The following is a 19,115-nucleotide window of genomic DNA, read 5'->3' on the forward strand; positions in this document are numbered from 1 at the left end:
CCACCTTCTAGCAAACTGGAACCCGGACAGGAACAGATAAGCAAAGTTATTCTGGTCCCTGGTTGTTTTCAGAAACTCTGACACAATAGTACTGCTGTTCTGTTAAACGGTCAATCTATTGTGTACAATGTTTACACTTTAGATGTTGCTGTCCTTAGCCTTTTAAAGTAATGAAATGGCCTTTTTTGCCATATTTGTTTTCAAGGATGTTTTTCTTGTAAAAAGTGGCATAGCCTAGCTAGAAGAAACCCATTAATCCTTAATGCAGAGTTTAACACTAAGGTAGCGTTTGGTATGAAGAAAGGAAGAACGCATTTTTTATAATGTGCTCAATTAAATTACATTACAATGTTTATTTTGTAACAAATCACTGTAATATAAAATTGTAATACAATCACATTATAATCAAGAGATGTAATGTGATTATAATTCAAAATCAATGTAATTACATTACAATGTACTCTGTAATGTTCTTAAAGATATTTTAACCCTTCAACTTTATTATTTTATTAAAAATATTTTATAATGTTATAATTAAAATAAAAAATATTAAAATAAAATAAAATATGAGAAATTACAATTTATATAATATAAGTAAAAGAAATTAAAATAAAATATATAATATAAAAAATTATATTAAAGAAATGAAAATAAACTATATAAGATTTTAATAAAAAATGAAAATAAAATATATGACATTAAAAATATATTTAAGAGATGATATTATATAAAAATTAACAATAAAAAATACAAACATATTACACTTGTATTTTAATAAATATGGATAATTTTAAAAATTAATATTAAATTTTTAGCAAAATACTTGTAAACTAAACATTGTAATGTTATATTTATTACATTTTAATCATTATTTTGCTTGTATACAAAAAACTGTAATGTTATTTTTTCTGCAATCACATTACTTGCAATCACATTATCTGTAATTATATTGTATTATAAAATGTCAAATGCCACCTAAGTATACCGCTTGAAACCTGGGATTCGGATTGAGATAGAATGTTGCTAAAAGAAGAATTGTTGCTTCCCTTCTTAATTTCTTCTTTCTTTTTCAACTCTCACTTCTCTTTCCTTTTTGCGCCAATGTCTAATTATTTGACCCCAAGAATGTAGTCTTGCTTTCCTTTGCTCTGCTTCATGTGAATCACATCATGGTTTGATTTAAGTAATCCTTTGTTGGCTTAGTTGGTTTACAGGTTACTTAACAAACAGCAAATTGCTTTCTTTGACATATTTTTTGGCACCTTTTAATCAATTGTTGTTACTTTTTGTTATCTTATTTTTTTTTAACTAATTACTAGTACTATTTTGCTTTTGTCAAATGTGCATGCCTCAAAAAAGGAGAAATTCTAAAAGAAGGCAATTAAAAAGGACCAACCTTGATATAGCGTACTTGGATAGTGTGATGCGAATCAAGGTCCAAGGCTTCAGCTTTTGCTTTTGCCCTTTGGCATGGGAGAGCGTGGGGGCATTATTTCTGTGTTTTGGTGTTGTGGGCAATTGTCCGTCCACTGCAAGAGAGAAATGGCAGAGCAGAGAGAGGATAAGAGAATCCAAGGTCATACTTTTATATATCTATATATATATATATATTAATATCTATAGCTTGAGGTGTTTGTATTCCTATTACGTCGACTACAATAATTTCTGATTGGATTCTCCTTGAAACTGGAAAAAGAGAGAGAGAGAGAGATGGGAGCTCAAAAGCTTTAACCACCTTTTGTCTTTGGCTTTTTTAATATTTGGTACTGATTCCATTATTTAGTCTCGGGTCATGGACCCCAATCACAATTTTATATTTGGTGCATGCATTCATACCTTTGGAAAAATAATACTAACTGAATATATATAGTTATTCGAATTTACGCTCTACAGTCACACAGCATAAGATTTGGTCCTTCTTGAGGACTGAAGTTCAAATTCTTTATCTCGCTTTACCCTTTCTACTGTACAAAGAAATAATTAATTTTATTTCATTTAATCCAAACATGGTGTTTGTCAATTGGGTTTCCCACAATTTTTGTAAATTAAGGGGAGGATGTTCAACCCAAAGTACAAGTGTGGATGTGGGACGGACAGGCCTGCCAAGACTTTCTTTGGGCCATAAGGCTTGCCAAGACTTGGGCTTTAGGCACCCAGGAAAATTTTAGCACTGTAAACCCCGGTTGCTTGATCGAAGCCTGAAATAATTGCGATGAACAAGAAGAAGAAAATACATTCCGATAACCAAATCATATTGCACAAAAATAGATTCAAAATACACATTTTTTTTCTTAATAAGAAGAAAATTGTTATTCAACCCAAGCTCCAACGCTGATGAAAGAGTAAAGAAACCTTTTTCAACTTTTAGTTAATATATATCCAGCAATGAAAGTGATCACTACATATAATGGAGGCATAATATATGGGCAGTATAGGATCCAATCATTGGCCAGCAGCAAAAGCCTCAACAGGGAAAGTCTTGGTGATCCCGGCAAGACTCTTGAAATGGATCTTCCCTGGTTGTTTATCATCAATGGTGATCTCACTCACGGGAGGCCACAGCATCAGCTCCTTGGCCTTCACTCCTTTGAGCTTCTTGATCCTTTTCTTGTCGACGAAGCCTTTGATCTCGGTGTCATAGCTCACCAGCTTGCTGATCATCTTGAACTCATGTTCCACTTTCTTCTGCTGCACTATCCACATGTACCCAGTGCCCTTCACGTACCCCACTTCAACCACGTCGGCTAGAGGGAGAAGCCCTTCGGGGAGCTCGAACTCTCGCAAAAGGGAAACTGCCATTTTCATCCCGTCATCGTGACCTTTCTTCACGATCCCTCCCTCCTTATTATCTTCCATGCTAACAACAGATTCTTTGCTCAAAACTTGATTACTTACTTCAATGTTGCTTTGAAGATAGATAGGCTAGAGTGGGGGTATAAGAGTTTAATATATACAGCTGTGGAGCTAAATGTGGGACAATATCCGTGGGGGAAAACCAAGTTTAGCTGCATTGAAGTATTCGTCCTATATATGCATATCAGAGAAAGAGAGGTAATACCAATGGTATTGTTCTATACTTTTCACATATTTTTCCTCACCTTTGTGTCCGTATGCTTCTGTCTGTGTATACAACATAAGATTGAAAATGAAGTTATATATACCCTCATATTCAATGTATAGTCGGCTATGGGATCTTCAATTATTGTATAGGATTTCATCAAATTCTACTTATGTTAAGCCACCCTCCATTGCTCTTAAAGGTAAAAATATTACTTAGGTACTCGAAATTGAAAAGATAATAACTTTATTTTAGGATATTCTAAAAAAATAAATTAAAAAAAAAAAAGATGAAGAGAGTTGTTACATTAAAAAAAATTTTAAATGAATATACAGAGTCAACAAATACACATGTGATGTAATCAGCACGTGACTGTCATATCCCCATGACTATAAATAGCTAGAAAGAAAACCGTTGAAGCGAAAATCCGTTTGATTTCAAAAGAGGGAAGAAAAAAAAAATGGAGCGCAGCAGCAAAGCGAACTCATGGAGAATGAAAGCAAAGAAGCAGAAGATTTCTCTCGAGGACTACATCGCTTTCCTTTCCTCTCACAAACAACTTCCTCTCACCCTCAGTTCCCTCAACCAGGTCGTCGATCCTCTCTCATCTCATTTTCCATTCTAGATTTTCAAATTCCCAATTCGAATCAAAAACCTTTTTATTTTCTTAATTGTTGATGATCTGATTCGTAGTGCTGTTTGTTTTCTCTTCGATAGATTATCTTCATTCACGGTCTCAAGAAATCGACAAACATGCCCAAGGTAATCGGAAATATTCTATCTCTTGAATTGATTGTCTGTCTTTTTAATTTCTTTTTGGTATAGGATTTGATTAGCTGTTTAGAGACGTTAAATTGAACGGAAAAATGAATAGAAAGCGTTGAGCGAAGCGGTGGAGAAGCTGAATCTGATTGATCCATCACGTTCCACGCTGAAATCGACCATGTCATCGAGCGCCTGGCTAACAGAGGAGGAGATAATCGGGGACCTCAACCGTCTGGAGTGGCAAGAGTGCTGCGTTACCTCCATCCAAACCCTAAACTCATCTCCCGAACAACAATCCATTCCCAAAGCCAAAGCCAAAGCCAAAGCCAAAGCCAAAAGGAAGAGAAGCGCGAGTGTCGCTGTTGCCGAAGGCGCTGATTCCTTCTCCTCCGCTGTAGTTTCCTTTCAATCATCTTGAGACTTGAATTGGTAAATGCATTCGAGCTTAATTTCAGCTTTCAAGTTTCAAGCCTTTCTGTTCAGCAGACTTGTAACGATTGATTAACCTGTGTTTTCGGGGGGTAAGTATTTGAACATAATGGTAGACCTGTGATTTTGGATAATTTGGAAGGGCGTTTTTGGCCTTTTCAACTGAACCAGTTATAGGTGTACAGGCGGGCGAGGGAAGGGCTATATTTGGATTTGTACAAGTAGAGTAAGGGCCTTTGCGTCTTTTAACTTTGTGAAAATGTAATCAGCCAAATGTTCTTTGTTTGTGTTTGTAATTGCTGATTTCCATCAAATATTAGATTAGCTGACGTTATAACTACTTACTCTAAAGATTATGGAATATCTTAGTCAGGAAGCAGAACATTCTTTTAATATGAAAAAAAAAAAAAAATTCGAGTTAAGCTCTATGAATAGAAATACAATGCTCATAAGCGAATTTATTAATTGAAAACACAAATTATCTCTTCAATCTTAGAGAGAATGGCTAGGAGGAGTATTGTAATTATAATACTAATTAAGAAAATTTAATAAGAACTTAATTTATTTGATTTTATCTATAAATTATTTTAATTTAATAGTAATAGATGCAATGACACATATATGAATTTTAATTGAATGATTGATGAGTTTTTAAAACAATCAAACCTTAATCAACTTAATTTTAGACTTAAAATGTATCAACTCAAATTTTTAGTTACCTAAACTCAACATGATTCAAATATTAAATAATGCGAATTTAAAGCTTTTCAAATCTGAAATTTATTTGAATCTAAAATGATTTGAAAAAATTACTTTGAAACGACCTAAAATTTGTAAGGTAAATTGAGTACAATTATTACTATTTTAAATTTTATTTTGATTTTAAAAATGAACATAACACAAATTGTTAATCTATTGGTAACATTAAAAGATAATAAAAATATGAAATTTCTTTTTCTTTACACTTGTATGTTAATTTCTATATAACATTAGTTCATTATAAGATCCTTTTTGTTATTAAAAAAATAAAAATAAAATTCTTTTTATTTATTATAATTAATCTACAACTTTTACAATTATACAACATGCATGAGGTATATAATTCTTACCAAATAGTAGAATAAAAAATTTGATTAGAGTTAAATAATTTTAAAAATAAAAAGTAGTCCTTGAATAATTGATTTATTTTTTAAATAATTGATGTTTAGATCCGAACGAAACCCGACGGAAAATGTTGGAAGTTAGAATGACCCGAACCCAACAAATGATCCAAACCAAGGGGACTGGACGCCCACTCCACTGATTGCCACATCTGCTCGGGGTTGGGTTTAATGCTGAGAAAGAAAGAAATTACTAGAACTAGTAAGAAAGGAAAAAATAAAGAAAAAGAAAAATTCTTCTTCACGTCGCCCCATCGTATTGCAGGCATCAGACGAGACGAATTTTCTTTATTTCCCGTCTCCAAAAGTCTTGGTTTGCGGGTTTTGGTGTGGGGTCTTGTAGTTATTGTAGGTAAAGCAATACCGAAATGAAATTTCCAACTGTCGTAGTATTTTTCTTGCGAATGGCATATATTTGGGCATTGACAACGTTGGTTTGTGAATGGTTTTGAATCTCGAAGAATGATAAAAAATTTACAAATATAAAGCAAAGGCAAAGAGAATGCTGGAAAGAGTGGTTCATCAGGTGTTACTGGGATATCTTGGGCGATACGTGAAGGATTTCTCAAAGGACCAAGTGAAGGTTACTCTCTGGAACATCGAGGTTGAATTGAAGGACATAGACCTTATTCTCGAAGCCTTCGACTACCTGCAGTTGCCTTTTGCTCTTAAGCAAGGTCGAGTTGGGAGACTAAGCATTAAGGTTCCTTGGAATTTGATTGGGGGTGAACCCATTCTTATTGCTTTGGAGAATGTTTTCTTTTCTGTATCCCAGAGGGATGACCATGAGGTATTTTATTATTCATCTTCCTGCTCTTTGAATTTAGAAAAAGAAGAAAACTCTCTCTCTGTCCTTTTTTTTTTCCTGAATTTAATGAATTCATGAATGTTGCGGCAGTGGAGAATGGATGCCGTTGAAACAAGAGAACTTGCCGGCAAGAAGGCTAAGCTGGCTGCCGCCGAGCTTGCTAAACTCTCAAGACGTGTTTGCGGTCAGTCAGTTATCTATCGCTATATATTTGTGAATTTCCACTTGGGCAAATATATGGTGATGTTTTAAGTTTTAATGGTTATAAATTAATAAATCTGTTTTTATGAACTTATGCAGATAATAAAGGAGGGTGGTCATTCATTCCCTTCGTTACTGCAAAGGTAATCCACTTGTTTAAACCCTTATTTTCTTCCCTTTTTATTCGATATTTGTGGTTAGAGATTTAATATTGGACTTCCTTGGATGGTTATTGGTGGTAATTGCTCCCTTTCTTCTCTCTGATTTTGTCTCTGTCATGTTGCAAATGCACTTCTCTGACTTTTGATGAAATCTACACCCTTGACAATTTTGTTTCCTTCTAGGTTCTTGAGAATATCCAAGTGTCCATTAGAAATTTCCATGTCTTATATAGTGATATGCAATCCGATTCAGTAAGTTCCCTCCTTCTCCTGCCATTTGCTTCTTCTCCATACTTAACCTTGTTATCTTTTATATTTTCATTTATTATAACTAGTCTACTGCTTTCCTCAACTGCTTCTGTTTATGTTGCTGACATTTGTTTGCATTGTTTGCATGTGTTTTGAATGCATATACTATCTAAAATTACTTTACATCTTTTGATTTTTTTAATCGATTTTTTTATTTTTATTTTTATGCTTTATTGTCCTGTCTACTATGGTCTGCTCAGTTTGTTACTTTCAAATTCTGAAATTAGAAATATTTAAGAATTTTCTTTGGTGATGCTTACACTAGATTTTCACTTCTTATAAGAAAGTAGAAATTCATGAAGATGGAATGTCTAATTCCATTCTAATCATTATCTGTTTTCCCAGAAGCAAGTTCACTTTCGCCTAGTAAGCTAAGGGATCATTTTAGTTTTTCCCTGTCAACTACTTACTTGATCATTTATATAATGATGGAAAAAGAATTATTGTCATCATTTTGCATCTGACTGCAATAATCGTAATTAGAGGTGTAGCTATGGAGATATAAATCTTCAAAAAATTAAGCATGGGATTTTATGTGTATATGCATTAGTAGAGACTTAATGACGTGTGGATGCTTTGAGGAGCCCCCCTTTTGAATCTTAGAATTATATGGAATTTCTTTAAGATTTGGCACTAAATTGTTTTAGATTTTTTTTTTAACGTTTCTCTTTGCATATTATTTTATGCAACTTATCTGAACTGAGCTTATAATCATTTATTTACTTAAATGTCTTTGCAGGAACAGTTTATGTTTGGTTTAAGATTTTCTAGCTTGACAATGTTAAAGCAAAATCCGATTGGGTAATTTCCTCAGTCTACTGTAATATTCTTGATGTTCATCTTAATTTATACACTCTATCTCTTCCACTTTGGCTGTCTTAGTGACTTCCAGAAGTCAGTTATTTGACCTTCCTTGACTTAATTGGCAATGATTGTTGTGACGTATGTATGAAATGCACCTTCTTAATTATTCTGCATTAATTTGTGAAGCATCAGTAACCAATGGCAGATTAAACTTGCATGTTTTTATTTTCTTTTATTTTTTTTTCACTTTTGTGACAAATAAGTCCAAATAGAGGTCCTTTTTATCTTTCTGATGTGTACTTAGCTTTACTTACAAATGCATTTTGACTTTGTTACCTCAACGTATCAGACTGAGAATGGGTCAGGTGAGCAAAATTGTGGAGATTGAAGGTTTAGAAATTTATTGTAGCATCTCCAAGGAAGCTGCCAATGTTTTGAGCCTGAACCAAGTTGAGGATTCCAAACCCTGGTGCAATTCACACTTTGTTGGTGATAAGTCTGATCATATATTAGAGCCTGTCAATGTATCACTGTCTCTTTTGGTATGCAAATTTTATCAGAGCTTTATAGTTCTTTTGTTCAAGATTTATTCCGTTCAAATTTCATGCTAGTCTCTATGTGATATAAGCTTTTACCTAATGACTTATATACATCTATGTATACGTGCCAAAAAAAAATAAAGTAGCTTCTAGCAAGGTTGGGAAATTGCTCTCAAGAAAATCATTATTTGATTTTTAATGAACATTGTTCCTCAGGATATCTGTTGATCTTTACTTGGCATTCTAGCCATCTAGCTTGTGATATCAATACTTTTTCATCTTGTCTAATTGTTTGTTTTATGAAGTAACATCTTGTGCTTTTGATCATTCTGTATCTCTCTCTTGGTCTCTCTTTCTATACTTCCTTTTATACTCGCATTTATATTGTAGGCATGTCATGAAGCATGTTAGCATCTTGAAAGGCCCAATTGGACCTTATTTCTTTTCCTGTATTTCAAGAAGTCTTAATTTTGTTTTCAAGATTAGACAATCATATTTAAATTAATTATAAAATATTAATATGCTGGTAAGAAAAGAGAAAAACTATTCTGTTATCTGGAGGGTGTGTGGGGTGTTTTGGGGGGGGGGGGGGGGGGGGGGGGAGGTGGTTGTGGTGTAGGAATTGTCTGATTTATTTTCAAAAGCAGTTCATTAATTTTGTCACATTTGTTTTCTGATTCCTGTCTCGGTGATGGTAAGGACAGAAGCATTACTGAGAATTTATCTGAAAAGATAGATGAAGAGTTTAAACATCATGTGCTTATTTCACAGGATATAAGCTCTCATATTCAGGAGGGTGATTTGTGACTTATAAGGTTGAAAATTTTAGTATAGCCTTGTTGGGTAGAGCTGCATGTGAACCAAGGCAAGTGCTGGCATATCAAGGCTACGCAGGGTTTAGCATGGTAAAGTATGAGCTCTGCTTGGGCTCAACTTAATATGAGCTTTGGCCAGCCTGCTTGAGCTCAGCTTGGTAGAAGTTTATCAAGTTTTGCCTTGACTTAACTATGCTTACTTATTGCCTGACCTTTATCTTTTGACCCTATGCTACTGCATTTAAATCCTAAACAGTCAATGGACCTGATTCCCAGGATTCGAGTGGATATGGTAGAAACCTTTATCTGTGACCACCAAAACTTTCGTGCAGGTTTAGGCTTGGTTTAACTGTGCTTACTTGATTGCCTCACCTTAACCTTTTGACTCTATTCATGAGTTTTCAGAAGAGTGTAGAAAACCAATATCTGTAACCTCCAAAAAATTCATGCAAAGTTATTGCAAATGCATGTAAAAACAATCAAAGATCAGGATATCTTACATAAAAACTTCCTCCAGGATATTGTAGAAGATCAAAAAAGTTCCATTGGACAACCTATCATTTTCTAGAAACAGAGAAACATGAACAGAAGATTGACAGGTTAATGTGACTGTTCTGAGTTTTGTTTTCTTTCAGGTTTAGATGTTATGAAACATGACTATGGTATTTGATGCCCTTCTTTGCATCTTAAGTTTCTCATTTTAGGAAGGCTTTGGAGTTTAGATATAGAACAGAGTAAAGTGGACACCTGTTTGCCAAACATTAATTAATCTTGGGTGAAGATATTGGCTGCTTAGATAATTTTTGATGGTTCAGTGGTAAGGGGATCTGAGCTTAGATCTCTTCTTCAGATGAGATGTGTGCCATTAGCTACACTTATGTAGGGTGATAGAAAAATGGTGGATTTATTTACTCAAGTTGTTTGTCTTCAGTACTCTCCACATATCATTCTCAAGCTGATGATTTTGTATGCCTTAATGGTAAGACTTATTTGTGTTCAAGGATGCATTATTTGATAGCATAAATATCATCGTTTCTTTGCCCTTTGCAAAAATTTGAGTAAAAGTATTGTTCTTGAACTTGTCGATATTTTTCTTTTATTTTCTGTATGTGAGTGTATATATCTGTCTAGATATACATACTTATTAATTTTAAGTTTTTATAGAATAATGTTGTTGGATTTTAAATTTGTCAAATCATACTCTTTTGTTGTGCAGGTGAACAGATCAGGAAAACTTAATGATTTGCCACAGTATTCTATAAGTGCTAAGATAACCTGTTTGGTTGGTTTTCTTTTGTTTTATACTGATAAGTACTTTATAATTTCATTGGTCCTTTAATTTGCTTGGTGTTTGATTTGTAATTTGTGCTTTTAAATTTTTTAAGGTTGTGTCTTTGAATGAGATTCAGTTGCAGCAAATTTTGATCCTTTCAGATTACTTAAGCACAAGCCAGTTAAGAGAGAAGTAAGTTTGATATTTCATCATCATTATTTTAAATACAGAGTTAATTTACTGAAAATTTCTCTTTACCCAGTTTCCCTTAATTTCAGTGATTTCACATACTTTTGATTATGACTTAATGATGCACCTTTGGAAGAAGAATTTTTATTGCTTTCATATTTATAATTTCAGTGAGTTCGCTTGGTTTTGACTATTACTTGGTGGTTCCCGTGTGGGAGAAGAATTTTTATTGCTTTTATATTTATAGTTTCACCAGTTAGCATTTTACCTGGTAATTTGCTAATTTCATTCACAGGGGCAGGGTTGCAATTTTCAATTTCTCAGCCCTAGGGTTTAATATTTGCTGAGTTTTAGATTATTCTAGGAGATAGGTTTGTTTGCTTGCGGTCCAATTTGGTTTCAACTAGTCTAAGAATCGGTGTTGATACTTTTGCAATCTTTAGATATTGATATATTTTGATCAATGAAATTATGAGAATATTGGTTTATGAGACATGGATGCCTATGATTATAGTGTCTTCTCTCTCTCTCTCTCTATAGTTCTCTTTCTTCTTCTCCTCCTTTCTTGCTATGTTATTATGTAGGGAACGTTCACAACATAGAAACCTCTTCATTTAAACTAGACTCTGCAACCTATATTAAATTCCTTTCTTGTCTTCAGTGCTAATTCTTGCCCCATATTTTCCATATCAATCCCACCAGCCGAACTCTACTAGTCACTAATTAACCCTAGTCTTCTTGCTGCTCAAAATCTTTAGCAATCCTTTTTACTGTTTCAGCCCTCATTTAAGATAAAACCTAAACAGATTCAATCCTAATTCCTACCATTGCCATAGATTCCTAATTAATTATATCTAAGTAGGCTGACTTCCCCAAATCTGTCCTACATTGCATGGAATTAATTTCTCTCCAGTTTTCTTGTTCTGTTTTCATCTGTCTCTGGTTTTATACTTGGACATGTCTCAAAATTTTGTTTTACGTACTTGTTGCCTGACTTCTTTTCCAGTTTCGCTAGGTGCTTCTCGACAATTTTCAAATTAGCTTGCTTTATCTGTTTCTGTGAATAGCTTTTTAGTAGGACAATAATTTTCAACAGAAAGGAGTGCATACTTGCTTTTGGTTATATACATTTGAGAAAGATGTTATATTTTTGAGTTTTGAGCATTTGATGTTCATATCAGTATTGAAACATAGAGGTGGAAACTAATCAAATGTTTTATGATCTTCCTTCTTTGTGTAGAACTGAGGGGCTGTTTAGTGCCTTCCCATATCTTGGTTCCAGGGGAAAGTAATTGCTGAGAGTCTGATTTTTGGGAAGCTAACATTACTATGTATTGTAGCGTTGGAAAGTGTTGAGTAAAATCTTGAGAAAGTTACATTGAAATGTTTGGTTGATAGGTACTTTACTAGGAAAGTACTAGGAAATTACAAAACTACCCCTACCAATTAAAATGAGAATAACTACGCATCTTAAATTTTAAGCATCCTTTTAGGAAAGTATATAATCTTTGTGATAAATGTTAATGATGAAAATTAGATACATTTTAAAATTCATCTAGAAAAAAGATCTTCACATTAAATAAAAACTATTCTTAAGTTATTTTTTATTTTTAACAATATAGACGTTAAGAATGTCATGCACTAGAAATTATTAGTATCCCCTCTTAATTTAGTTGCTTTTTTTAGATTTTAAAAGTACAAATTAATTGGAGTGAGAAAAATAAAATGCCCTCAAAATTAAAATAAACTCTTGAAAAATCCGATATTCTCTCTCTTTTTTCTAGTCAAAACTTTCTTTCTCTCTTGATTCTTTTGGGCAAAAACCAGATTCAAGCCACCACCATCCCATATGCTGCCTGAAGCATTGCTGACCAAGCACACCTCCACTAATCTCTATTCCTTGAAGCTACACAAAGCCATATAAAATTCCATGAGAACCACTGAAGCCCATATTCAAGGCAAGCAAAAATTTCTAGATCTTAGAGAGAGAGAGTGAAGATTTACTTGCTTTCAATGCAAATTTTTGACATAGGTGATTTTACAAAAAAGAAGCTGGTGCAGATGGTGGGTATGGCTATGGTTGCTGGTGAGAAGAAAAAGAGATGAAGAAAATGGTGTTGGCTAGGTTGAAGAGAGGAAGAAGCCTGAAGGGCAATTTTATCTCAAAAAAAAGCCTTCACATTCCCTCAACATTGGAAAATAACTTTACCACCTCCCTTCATGGGAATCATATTCTATCCTTTGATGGGGAGGAGATGGTCACAGTAAAGGTATTTTTCTAGGAAAGTGCCATATCAAACATAACAATATCCTCCTTTCTAATTAAAGTCCCAGGAAAAAGTGCCCTACTTTCCGCATATCAACACCACCTAAGGTTCTATAGTCTTTGTTGATGTGCTTAAGACTATTTAATAAAGGTTTTATGTTTGGTTGGGCTAAATAAGGGTTAAGTCTAAATTTATGTTTGATGGCCTACACTTTGGGCCTTTTTTGATCAAAGTTGAGGATCTCAGGTTGCTGGAATTGTATTTAGTTGATTCTCTGCATTTTGCTCATGTATATATACTTTATTTTTTTCTGTAATTTTAAAGTTAATTCAACATTATTTATGGTTCTCAAAGGTGTAAATAATAATAATAATAATAATAATAATAATAATAATAATTTCATCTTTGCCTTTCAAAAAAAAAAGGTGTAAATAATTTGGTATTAGCTCTTGCAGAACAAGGTGAATGCACAGAATAATTGGGCTTAATTTCAAGTAGTTGATAGACCAGTTTAATTTTTGTGTCAAAATACAAGTAACCATAATCCCAAACTGTTTGGCTTGCTACATGAATCCATTTTCTTTGTTCAACCTGGTTAAAGGCTATATCTAAAGCAGCCAAAACCCTTCTTATGGCATCAATCAAGTAATTTTGATTTACCTCTATTTATTCTCTGTTAACATATGGATGCTACTCATAGCTGTACTGATCTCTTGATCAGTTTATAGATCGAATACCTTTTACTTTTATTCTGATGGACTGCTTCTGTTTCCAAAAGTGTTGTTTCCTTTTTCATAGTTGAATAGAGCTGTAAGGAATATGCATGTTAGCCTGACTTGGCGATGTAGAACAAGAATATAGAGATCAAAGCAATTTAAGGAGAAGAGGGAGGAAATTGTTGGGGTGGGGCAATAGAAGAAACCGGGGGAGAAAGCTAGGGAAAATCAAGGAAGAGGGGACATCTTAAACTCAAATACCGCAAAATTTCTATAATTCTTGATCTGTAGCTATCCAAATTGAACTAACCTCTGTACTTATAACCTGAACCCTATACCTTAATAATGAAAATTCCAAATATATTGTTAAATACTATAAATTAGAATGAAATTAAAAAATAAAACTAAGTTGGAATAAAATTCAAAAATAAAACCAAGTAATAAAATGAAGTCTTAAATAAATTTGAATTCCTCAATCAGCTTCTTTTTGTCTTGCATTACCTGTTGTCACTCTTTTGAGTGCTTTCTCAGGCTAGTTTTGATGGGTTATGTGGCTCATGTGTTATATTTGAGTAGATGGCTAATCATTAGGATATTTTTCTAGTGGAAGATTCAGTCATGACTAAGGTCTTATTCATAGCACCTAGAGCTGAAATAGTAATCAGTTTCATCTGTTGTTGCTGTACTTATTATTATTTTAATTTTTATCATAGAAAATTTCATCTGTTGTTATTGAATGACATAGGTATGGACGTTACCGGCCATGGTATTGTCCTTTGTCAAGAAAAGAAGATGGCTGGCAAAAATTGTGGTGGCATTATGCCCAAGAATCTATTTTATCAGATGTCCGTGAGAAATTAAAGAAGACTTCGTGGAGATACCTTGGACAGCGATTGTAAGTTTGTTTCAATCAACATGCAACCTTTTTGCTGACTACATCCTATATGCAGAAGTAGGAATTAGTTAGACATAGTTCTTACCTTGCTCTCATTTCCTTATGTGATGTATATAGCATAATCGTCATTGTTCTTTATCATTAAATGCAACCGAGTGACCCAGTTATTTTCCTTTAGAAAAATGGAACTTCTTCTCAGATCAAATATAAATTTTTAGACACAAGTAGTTGGAAAGTTTTCTTGTTTTCTGTTAAAATGTTCAATTTTTACATTATAAATAAAAGAAAATGTTAAATGATTGCACTTGTTTTAAAGAATTCTTCAGTCATGCTTTTACCTTTTGCTTGCAATGATTTTGACTAATGGATATTTAATGCTTGAAGTCTTAGTCAATTTCAAATTTTTGGGAAAATTACACAAGTTACCCTGGAAATTTGCCACTGTTAACTTTTGTCCATATATTTATAATCGCAACAATAAGGTAACCACGCATTAAGCATATGACAATCAAGCCCTTCTGTTATAGCCTTGTTAAAGAGGATGTTAAAGTGTCCATGTTACATGACATGTTTGTGTTATGTATCATGTTGCTTAGGATGGAGCATGAAGTCACTGTTTTATATCACTCTATGTTAGTTACCAAAAAAATTAAAAAAATACAATTGAGTTTTTCTTTATTTTCTTTTTCCAATTAAAAATTGTTTTACTTTGATTAATATGAGGTGTTTGGTTTTGATTTCAAAATGACGGTGGTTGTAGTGTATAAAATGAGGTATGGCAGCAAAGTATATCTAACGTTGTAAAGGTTAGTTGGTGGCAAACATAGAAGATGGTTACTGCTTTTATACTGTCTTTTTTATTTTTTTATTTGGAGGTTGCCTTTTTATTTTCCTTTTTGTGATTTAAAGTTTATTCAATTTGCACGTGGTGATGACCTGCTCTGCAGGTGGCAGCTTACTATTTTAACTCTAGAGAAAACTAACAAAAGGATTTGGTTGTCATGTGTAATCAAGTTTACTTTATTGTTAAATCAGAATAATGGAGATTGTAGTTATAGTAAATTTCAAGGACATGTGTAATTTTCCTAAAATTGTTTATGACATCTATAGACATGCACACCAAATATGAGTGAAATTAAAGATTTTCTTGTCTTTTGTTGAAAGGAAAATTTGGCAGATGGTTTCTTAATTGTTTTGACATGTGAGATGAATAAGAAAATCTTTTATGATTGCAGGAGTAATCGTCGGAAGTATGTTAATTTATACAAGACTAAATTAGAGTTTCTTCAACAAGACCAGGTAAACTACTCTCTCTATCTCTCAATTGGCTTGTCTTTGCACAAATGCACAGAGTGGTGGTTGTCAATTTGGGTTTTGGCCCTGGACATAGATGTATGGTTTGGTACTTCTTGGGGCATCCTTTCTCTCCCCCCCCACCCCCCCTCCCCTGTCTAATTTTTCTTCATTTTTGATGTCATTAGGCTCGTGTTAGGCTGTCCTTGAAGTTTATACATATATGTTATGTTCATTTGCAGTTAAAGAATTATAAAGGTCCTTGTACTTGGTCAAAATAGTCCCTTTTAGTTACATTGGGAGAAATTGAACCTATGTACTTTAATTTTGATGCAATCAAGGATTTGTTAACATTTTTATTGTTATGTTGATGTAGCATTGATGCGGCATCTGTGTGGCCATTTCATTTGACAGAATGATGACATGACTTATAAAAATATTGTATGGATATCTTTGAAAAAAAACAACGAAGACATAGACTATTTCTTTTATGACCTGGGGATGATGTGGATTAAAAAATAGTACTCCTGGCTTATGAGGCACTACCTCAATGTAAAATGAAAATTTTGAAGAAGAAAAGGATACGTGTGGCTTTAAAAAGCGAATAAAAATAAATAATGCAATGAACGATAATGAAACAACCATTGCCAGTGTGTTGCCATGTGGCTCTTTTGCTTTTTATTTTTTACCAAAAAATTTATTTAATTCCTATGGTATGCAACATCATCAAAAATATTATTTTTTAATGCCATATCATTTCCATGTTAGCAAAATGGTTTGACTGCGTTATTCTTGAAGATTTAATTGTTAAAATAATGATTTGAACATTCTGTGTCATCAATTGGCCATCAGAAATGACCGCATGGATGCCATGTCAGCTATACGTCAGCATAATTAACAGCTAAAGGTTGAGATGTCGATGGTTTTCTTTGACTGCAATGAAAAGTTAGAGCACGAGGATTCAATTTCTCAAAAATCAAAGTATGGGGACTAATTTCAATATTTTGACCAAGTACAAAGATTGTTAGGATACTTTAACATTTATTTGTTGTCGTTTGATTTCTCTATGTATTGCTGATGTAGGATGGAAAGAAGCTAATTGAGAGATTAAACTACTCAAGATTTTTTTATTTGTTATATTTTATGTATTAATTGTAATTTTTATATAGATTTAACATATTTTAGATTAGTTAAGCTAACTTAGAAAAAGATTAATTAAGCAATTTTATATTAATTAATGTTTTACTTATTATTCCAATTATTATGGCATTAGGGTTTAGGGTTCACCCTATAAGTATATGTATTGTTTCAATTCCTAATAGTTTTAGATAATTAATTATTGAGATTTTGGAATATTTAGTGTTGAAGATTTTTTATCTCCTTCTAGGTTCTATCTGCTTTTCTCTCTATTCTTGTATCTCTATGTTTACTCTGCTCTGTATTTTCTTCTTAATTCCCCTCCTTGGTTTACATGATGTGTGATGGAGATATTGAGGGATTAAGCTACTTATGATTTTAGGTTGTTACCTTGTTATATTTTATAGCTAAATGTAATTTTTAGTTGGATATATTTAAATTACTTAGGCTGTTTTATTAACTGGTAGGTTGCTTGTTTTCCAAGTATTAAGGCATTAGGGTTAGATTTAGTATTTTGCAGTTCTATCAAGGTTTAGGGTTTAGTTTATAAGTACCTCTGTTAGTTCCATTTCTATTTCCGGTAGCTTTGGATTTTAATTAGCTGAGATTTGGGAATATTATTGGAATCTTCCCTCTGCCTCTTGGTTCCATAGGTTTTTTCCTCTATTCTTCTCTCTTCCTTAATTTTTTTGATTTTTCCTTTGATCTTTACTTTCTCTTTATTTCTCCTCCTGGTACTGTATCAATTACTTTGGGTTCCTGAGTGTTATAAAGATTGATGACTAACCATCTTGCAATTCCTGTATATTTTAAGCATCAAAATGCTTGTTGCTTAAACATGTCTTTTAGAATCCATTGGTTTTCTCATTATTTGCTGCAAATTATGACAGAACAATGTCCCGTGTACTTTCTTTTCCAATTAGCTAGTTGTGACCTTATTTGTTATATTTTTGTTTTATCTTTCAACTTAAAGTTTTTAGTAGTTTGTTTCATTCATCTGGTCTTGCACATGGACTGCCTTTTAATGTCATGCAATGTAAGAGTTGCTCACTTGCTAACTTTTCCCTGGCATAAATATGTTTTCCAATTTGTTATCAGCCAATTGATGAATCTATCATTCGGGAATTGGAACAAATGGAGAAAGAATCTGGTATTGATGATATTTTAAGTTATAGGTCTGCTGCGGAACATGAACTGCAGGTATGAATATTTCTGACGTGTTGATCTGAATTTACATCAGAATGCTTTTCATATTCTATAAGTTAGATCTCATGGTCATTGTTTTTTTTTTTTTTTGCTTATATTCACTCTGTTTGATATGTTGCTTATGACTTTAGATGGTTCTATGGTTTGTTTTGGGCCAAGGCATGTTTCTATGTCAGCTGACATTTTTTTCCCACTTTTTCAATATATATATATATATTTGGTGTTTCTACAGGAAGTTTTATCAAAGCCTTCAACAGCCAATATCTCTGTCGAGAAGTCAAGACAAGATGGCCAGTCATCTGGCAAGTCTCGTGGATGGTTGAACTGGTTGTCCCGTGGTATGCTTGGTGCCGGAGGAACAGATGATTCTAGTCAGTTCTCTGGTGTTGTTTCTGATGAAGATGTACAGGTAGTTCTTGTCCAAGTTGTAGTTAGTTGAAAATGCTTTGTACAAGAAGACTTATAGCTTTCCCTTTTTACAGGATATATATGAGGCCACAAAGTTCTATCCTCCGGTTTTTTCTGCTGTGGATGCCGACACAAATGAAAAGATGTATACACGGGTAATCGAGTTCAGCATAGATGAAATTTCTGCAACATTATGGAGCATGTATGTTACTTACCTTTGATCCTTTTTTGGGTGAAAAATAATTGTTGATTTCACTTCGGCATGAAAAGCTTATCAATGATTATTTGTTTAACAGAATTGAGATTGCAATACATACATGTATTGCTTATGAAGTATGTCTTTAACAGAAAAATTGGAAAGCCTGTGATTTTGCTTATGAACTATGTCTGATTTTCTTGGATTTCAAACATATCTATCTATTCAAGAGCAATGAAAATGGAAACAGGTTTGGAGACAAATTTATAAGCATGTGTTGTATAAAACGTTTGAAAGTCAAGGTAACACATGATGATAATGCATACATGCAGATATAAAATAAACAGTAAAAAACAGCATATTTGGATGAAGTAATTTTAAGAGGGATTTCATTTTGTGGAAGGATTTTAAATGAAAGCAACTATCTCATTTGCGTACAAAGTATCAGAATTTCAAAAATAGTCAATATTTTAACCATGTATTTAG

At 33.1% G+C, this 19,115-nt stretch overlaps 3 protein-coding genes across 5 annotated transcripts in view; 2 read left to right on the top strand and 1 right to left on the bottom strand.

The window, feature by feature from the left end:
• Positions 1 to 2,324: 2,324 nt before the first annotated feature.
• LOC18612042 (uncharacterized) lies at positions 2,325 to 2,899 on the bottom strand. Its single transcript, XM_018117151.2, has one exon. It carries the CDS (start codon positions 2,854 to 2,856, stop codon positions 2,443 to 2,445), a length of 414 nt encoding a protein of 137 aa, XP_017972640.2. The 5' UTR covers positions 2,857 to 2,899; the 3' UTR covers positions 2,325 to 2,442.
• A 594-nt stretch (positions 2,900 to 3,493) lies between these two features.
• On the top strand, positions 3,494 to 4,592 carry LOC18612043 (uncharacterized). Its single transcript, XM_007048619.3, has 3 exons — positions 3,494 to 3,647; positions 3,776 to 3,820; positions 3,933 to 4,592. The coding sequence occupies exons 1-3, from the start codon at positions 3,519 to 3,521 to the stop codon at positions 4,239 to 4,241; spliced, it is 483 nt and encodes a 160-aa protein (XP_007048681.3). The 5' UTR covers positions 3,494 to 3,518; the 3' UTR covers positions 4,242 to 4,592.
• Positions 4,593 to 5,548: 956 nt separating this feature from the next.
• The window catches only part of LOC18612044 (vacuolar protein sorting-associated protein, putative (DUF1162)), a 44,332-nt gene continuing 30,765 nt past the window's right edge, over positions 5,549 to 19,115 (top strand). The window contains exons 1-13 of one of the 3 annotated variants that reach the window (XM_007048620.3): positions 5,549 to 6,202; positions 6,311 to 6,404; positions 6,521 to 6,564; positions 6,766 to 6,834; positions 7,631 to 7,692; positions 8,045 to 8,237; positions 10,266 to 10,331; positions 10,435 to 10,514; positions 14,240 to 14,389; positions 15,625 to 15,688; positions 17,918 to 18,019; positions 18,258 to 18,434; positions 18,508 to 18,635. In XM_007048620.3, the coding sequence (XP_007048682.3) occupies positions 5,915 to 6,202; positions 6,311 to 6,404; positions 6,521 to 6,564; positions 6,766 to 6,834; positions 7,631 to 7,692; positions 8,045 to 8,237; positions 10,266 to 10,331; positions 10,435 to 10,514; positions 14,240 to 14,389; positions 15,625 to 15,688; positions 17,918 to 18,019; positions 18,258 to 18,434; positions 18,508 to 18,635 (1,517 nt within the window). In that variant the 5' untranslated portion in view covers positions 5,549 to 5,914. Of the gene's footprint in view, positions 6,203 to 6,310; positions 6,405 to 6,520; positions 6,565 to 6,765; positions 6,835 to 7,630; positions 7,693 to 8,044; positions 8,238 to 10,265; positions 10,332 to 10,434; positions 10,515 to 14,239; positions 14,390 to 15,624; positions 15,689 to 17,917; positions 18,020 to 18,257; positions 18,435 to 18,507; positions 18,636 to 19,115 lie in introns of those variants that run through there. The other 2 variants (XM_018122852.2, XM_088803879.1) reach the window with 2 other exon arrangements.

This window comes from Theobroma cacao, chromosome 1 (genome assembly GCF_053813885.1).
Source record: "Theobroma cacao isolate CCN51 chromosome 1, ASM5381388v1, whole genome shotgun sequence".
NCBI classification, from domain to species: Eukaryota; Viridiplantae; Streptophyta; class Magnoliopsida; order Malvales; family Malvaceae; genus Theobroma; species Theobroma cacao.

Excerpts from the sequence above, each read along its gene's own strand:
- LOC18612042 (XM_018117151.2), bottom strand. The coding sequence starts at position 2,856 with ATGGAAGATAATAAGGAGGGAGGGATCGTGAAGAAAGGTCACGATGAC.
- LOC18612043 (XM_007048619.3), top strand. The coding sequence starts at position 3,519 with ATGGAGCGCAGCAGCAAAGCGAACTCATGGAGAATGAAAGCAAAGAAG. Across the intron at positions 3,648-3,775 it reads CCCTCAGTTCCCTCAACCAG|ATTATCTTCATTCACGGTCT; the intron begins GTCGTCGATCCT and ends TCTCTTCGATAG. Across the intron at positions 3,821-3,932 it reads AATCGACAAACATGCCCAAG|AAAGCGTTGAGCGAAGCGGT; the intron begins GTAATCGGAAAT and ends AAAAATGAATAG.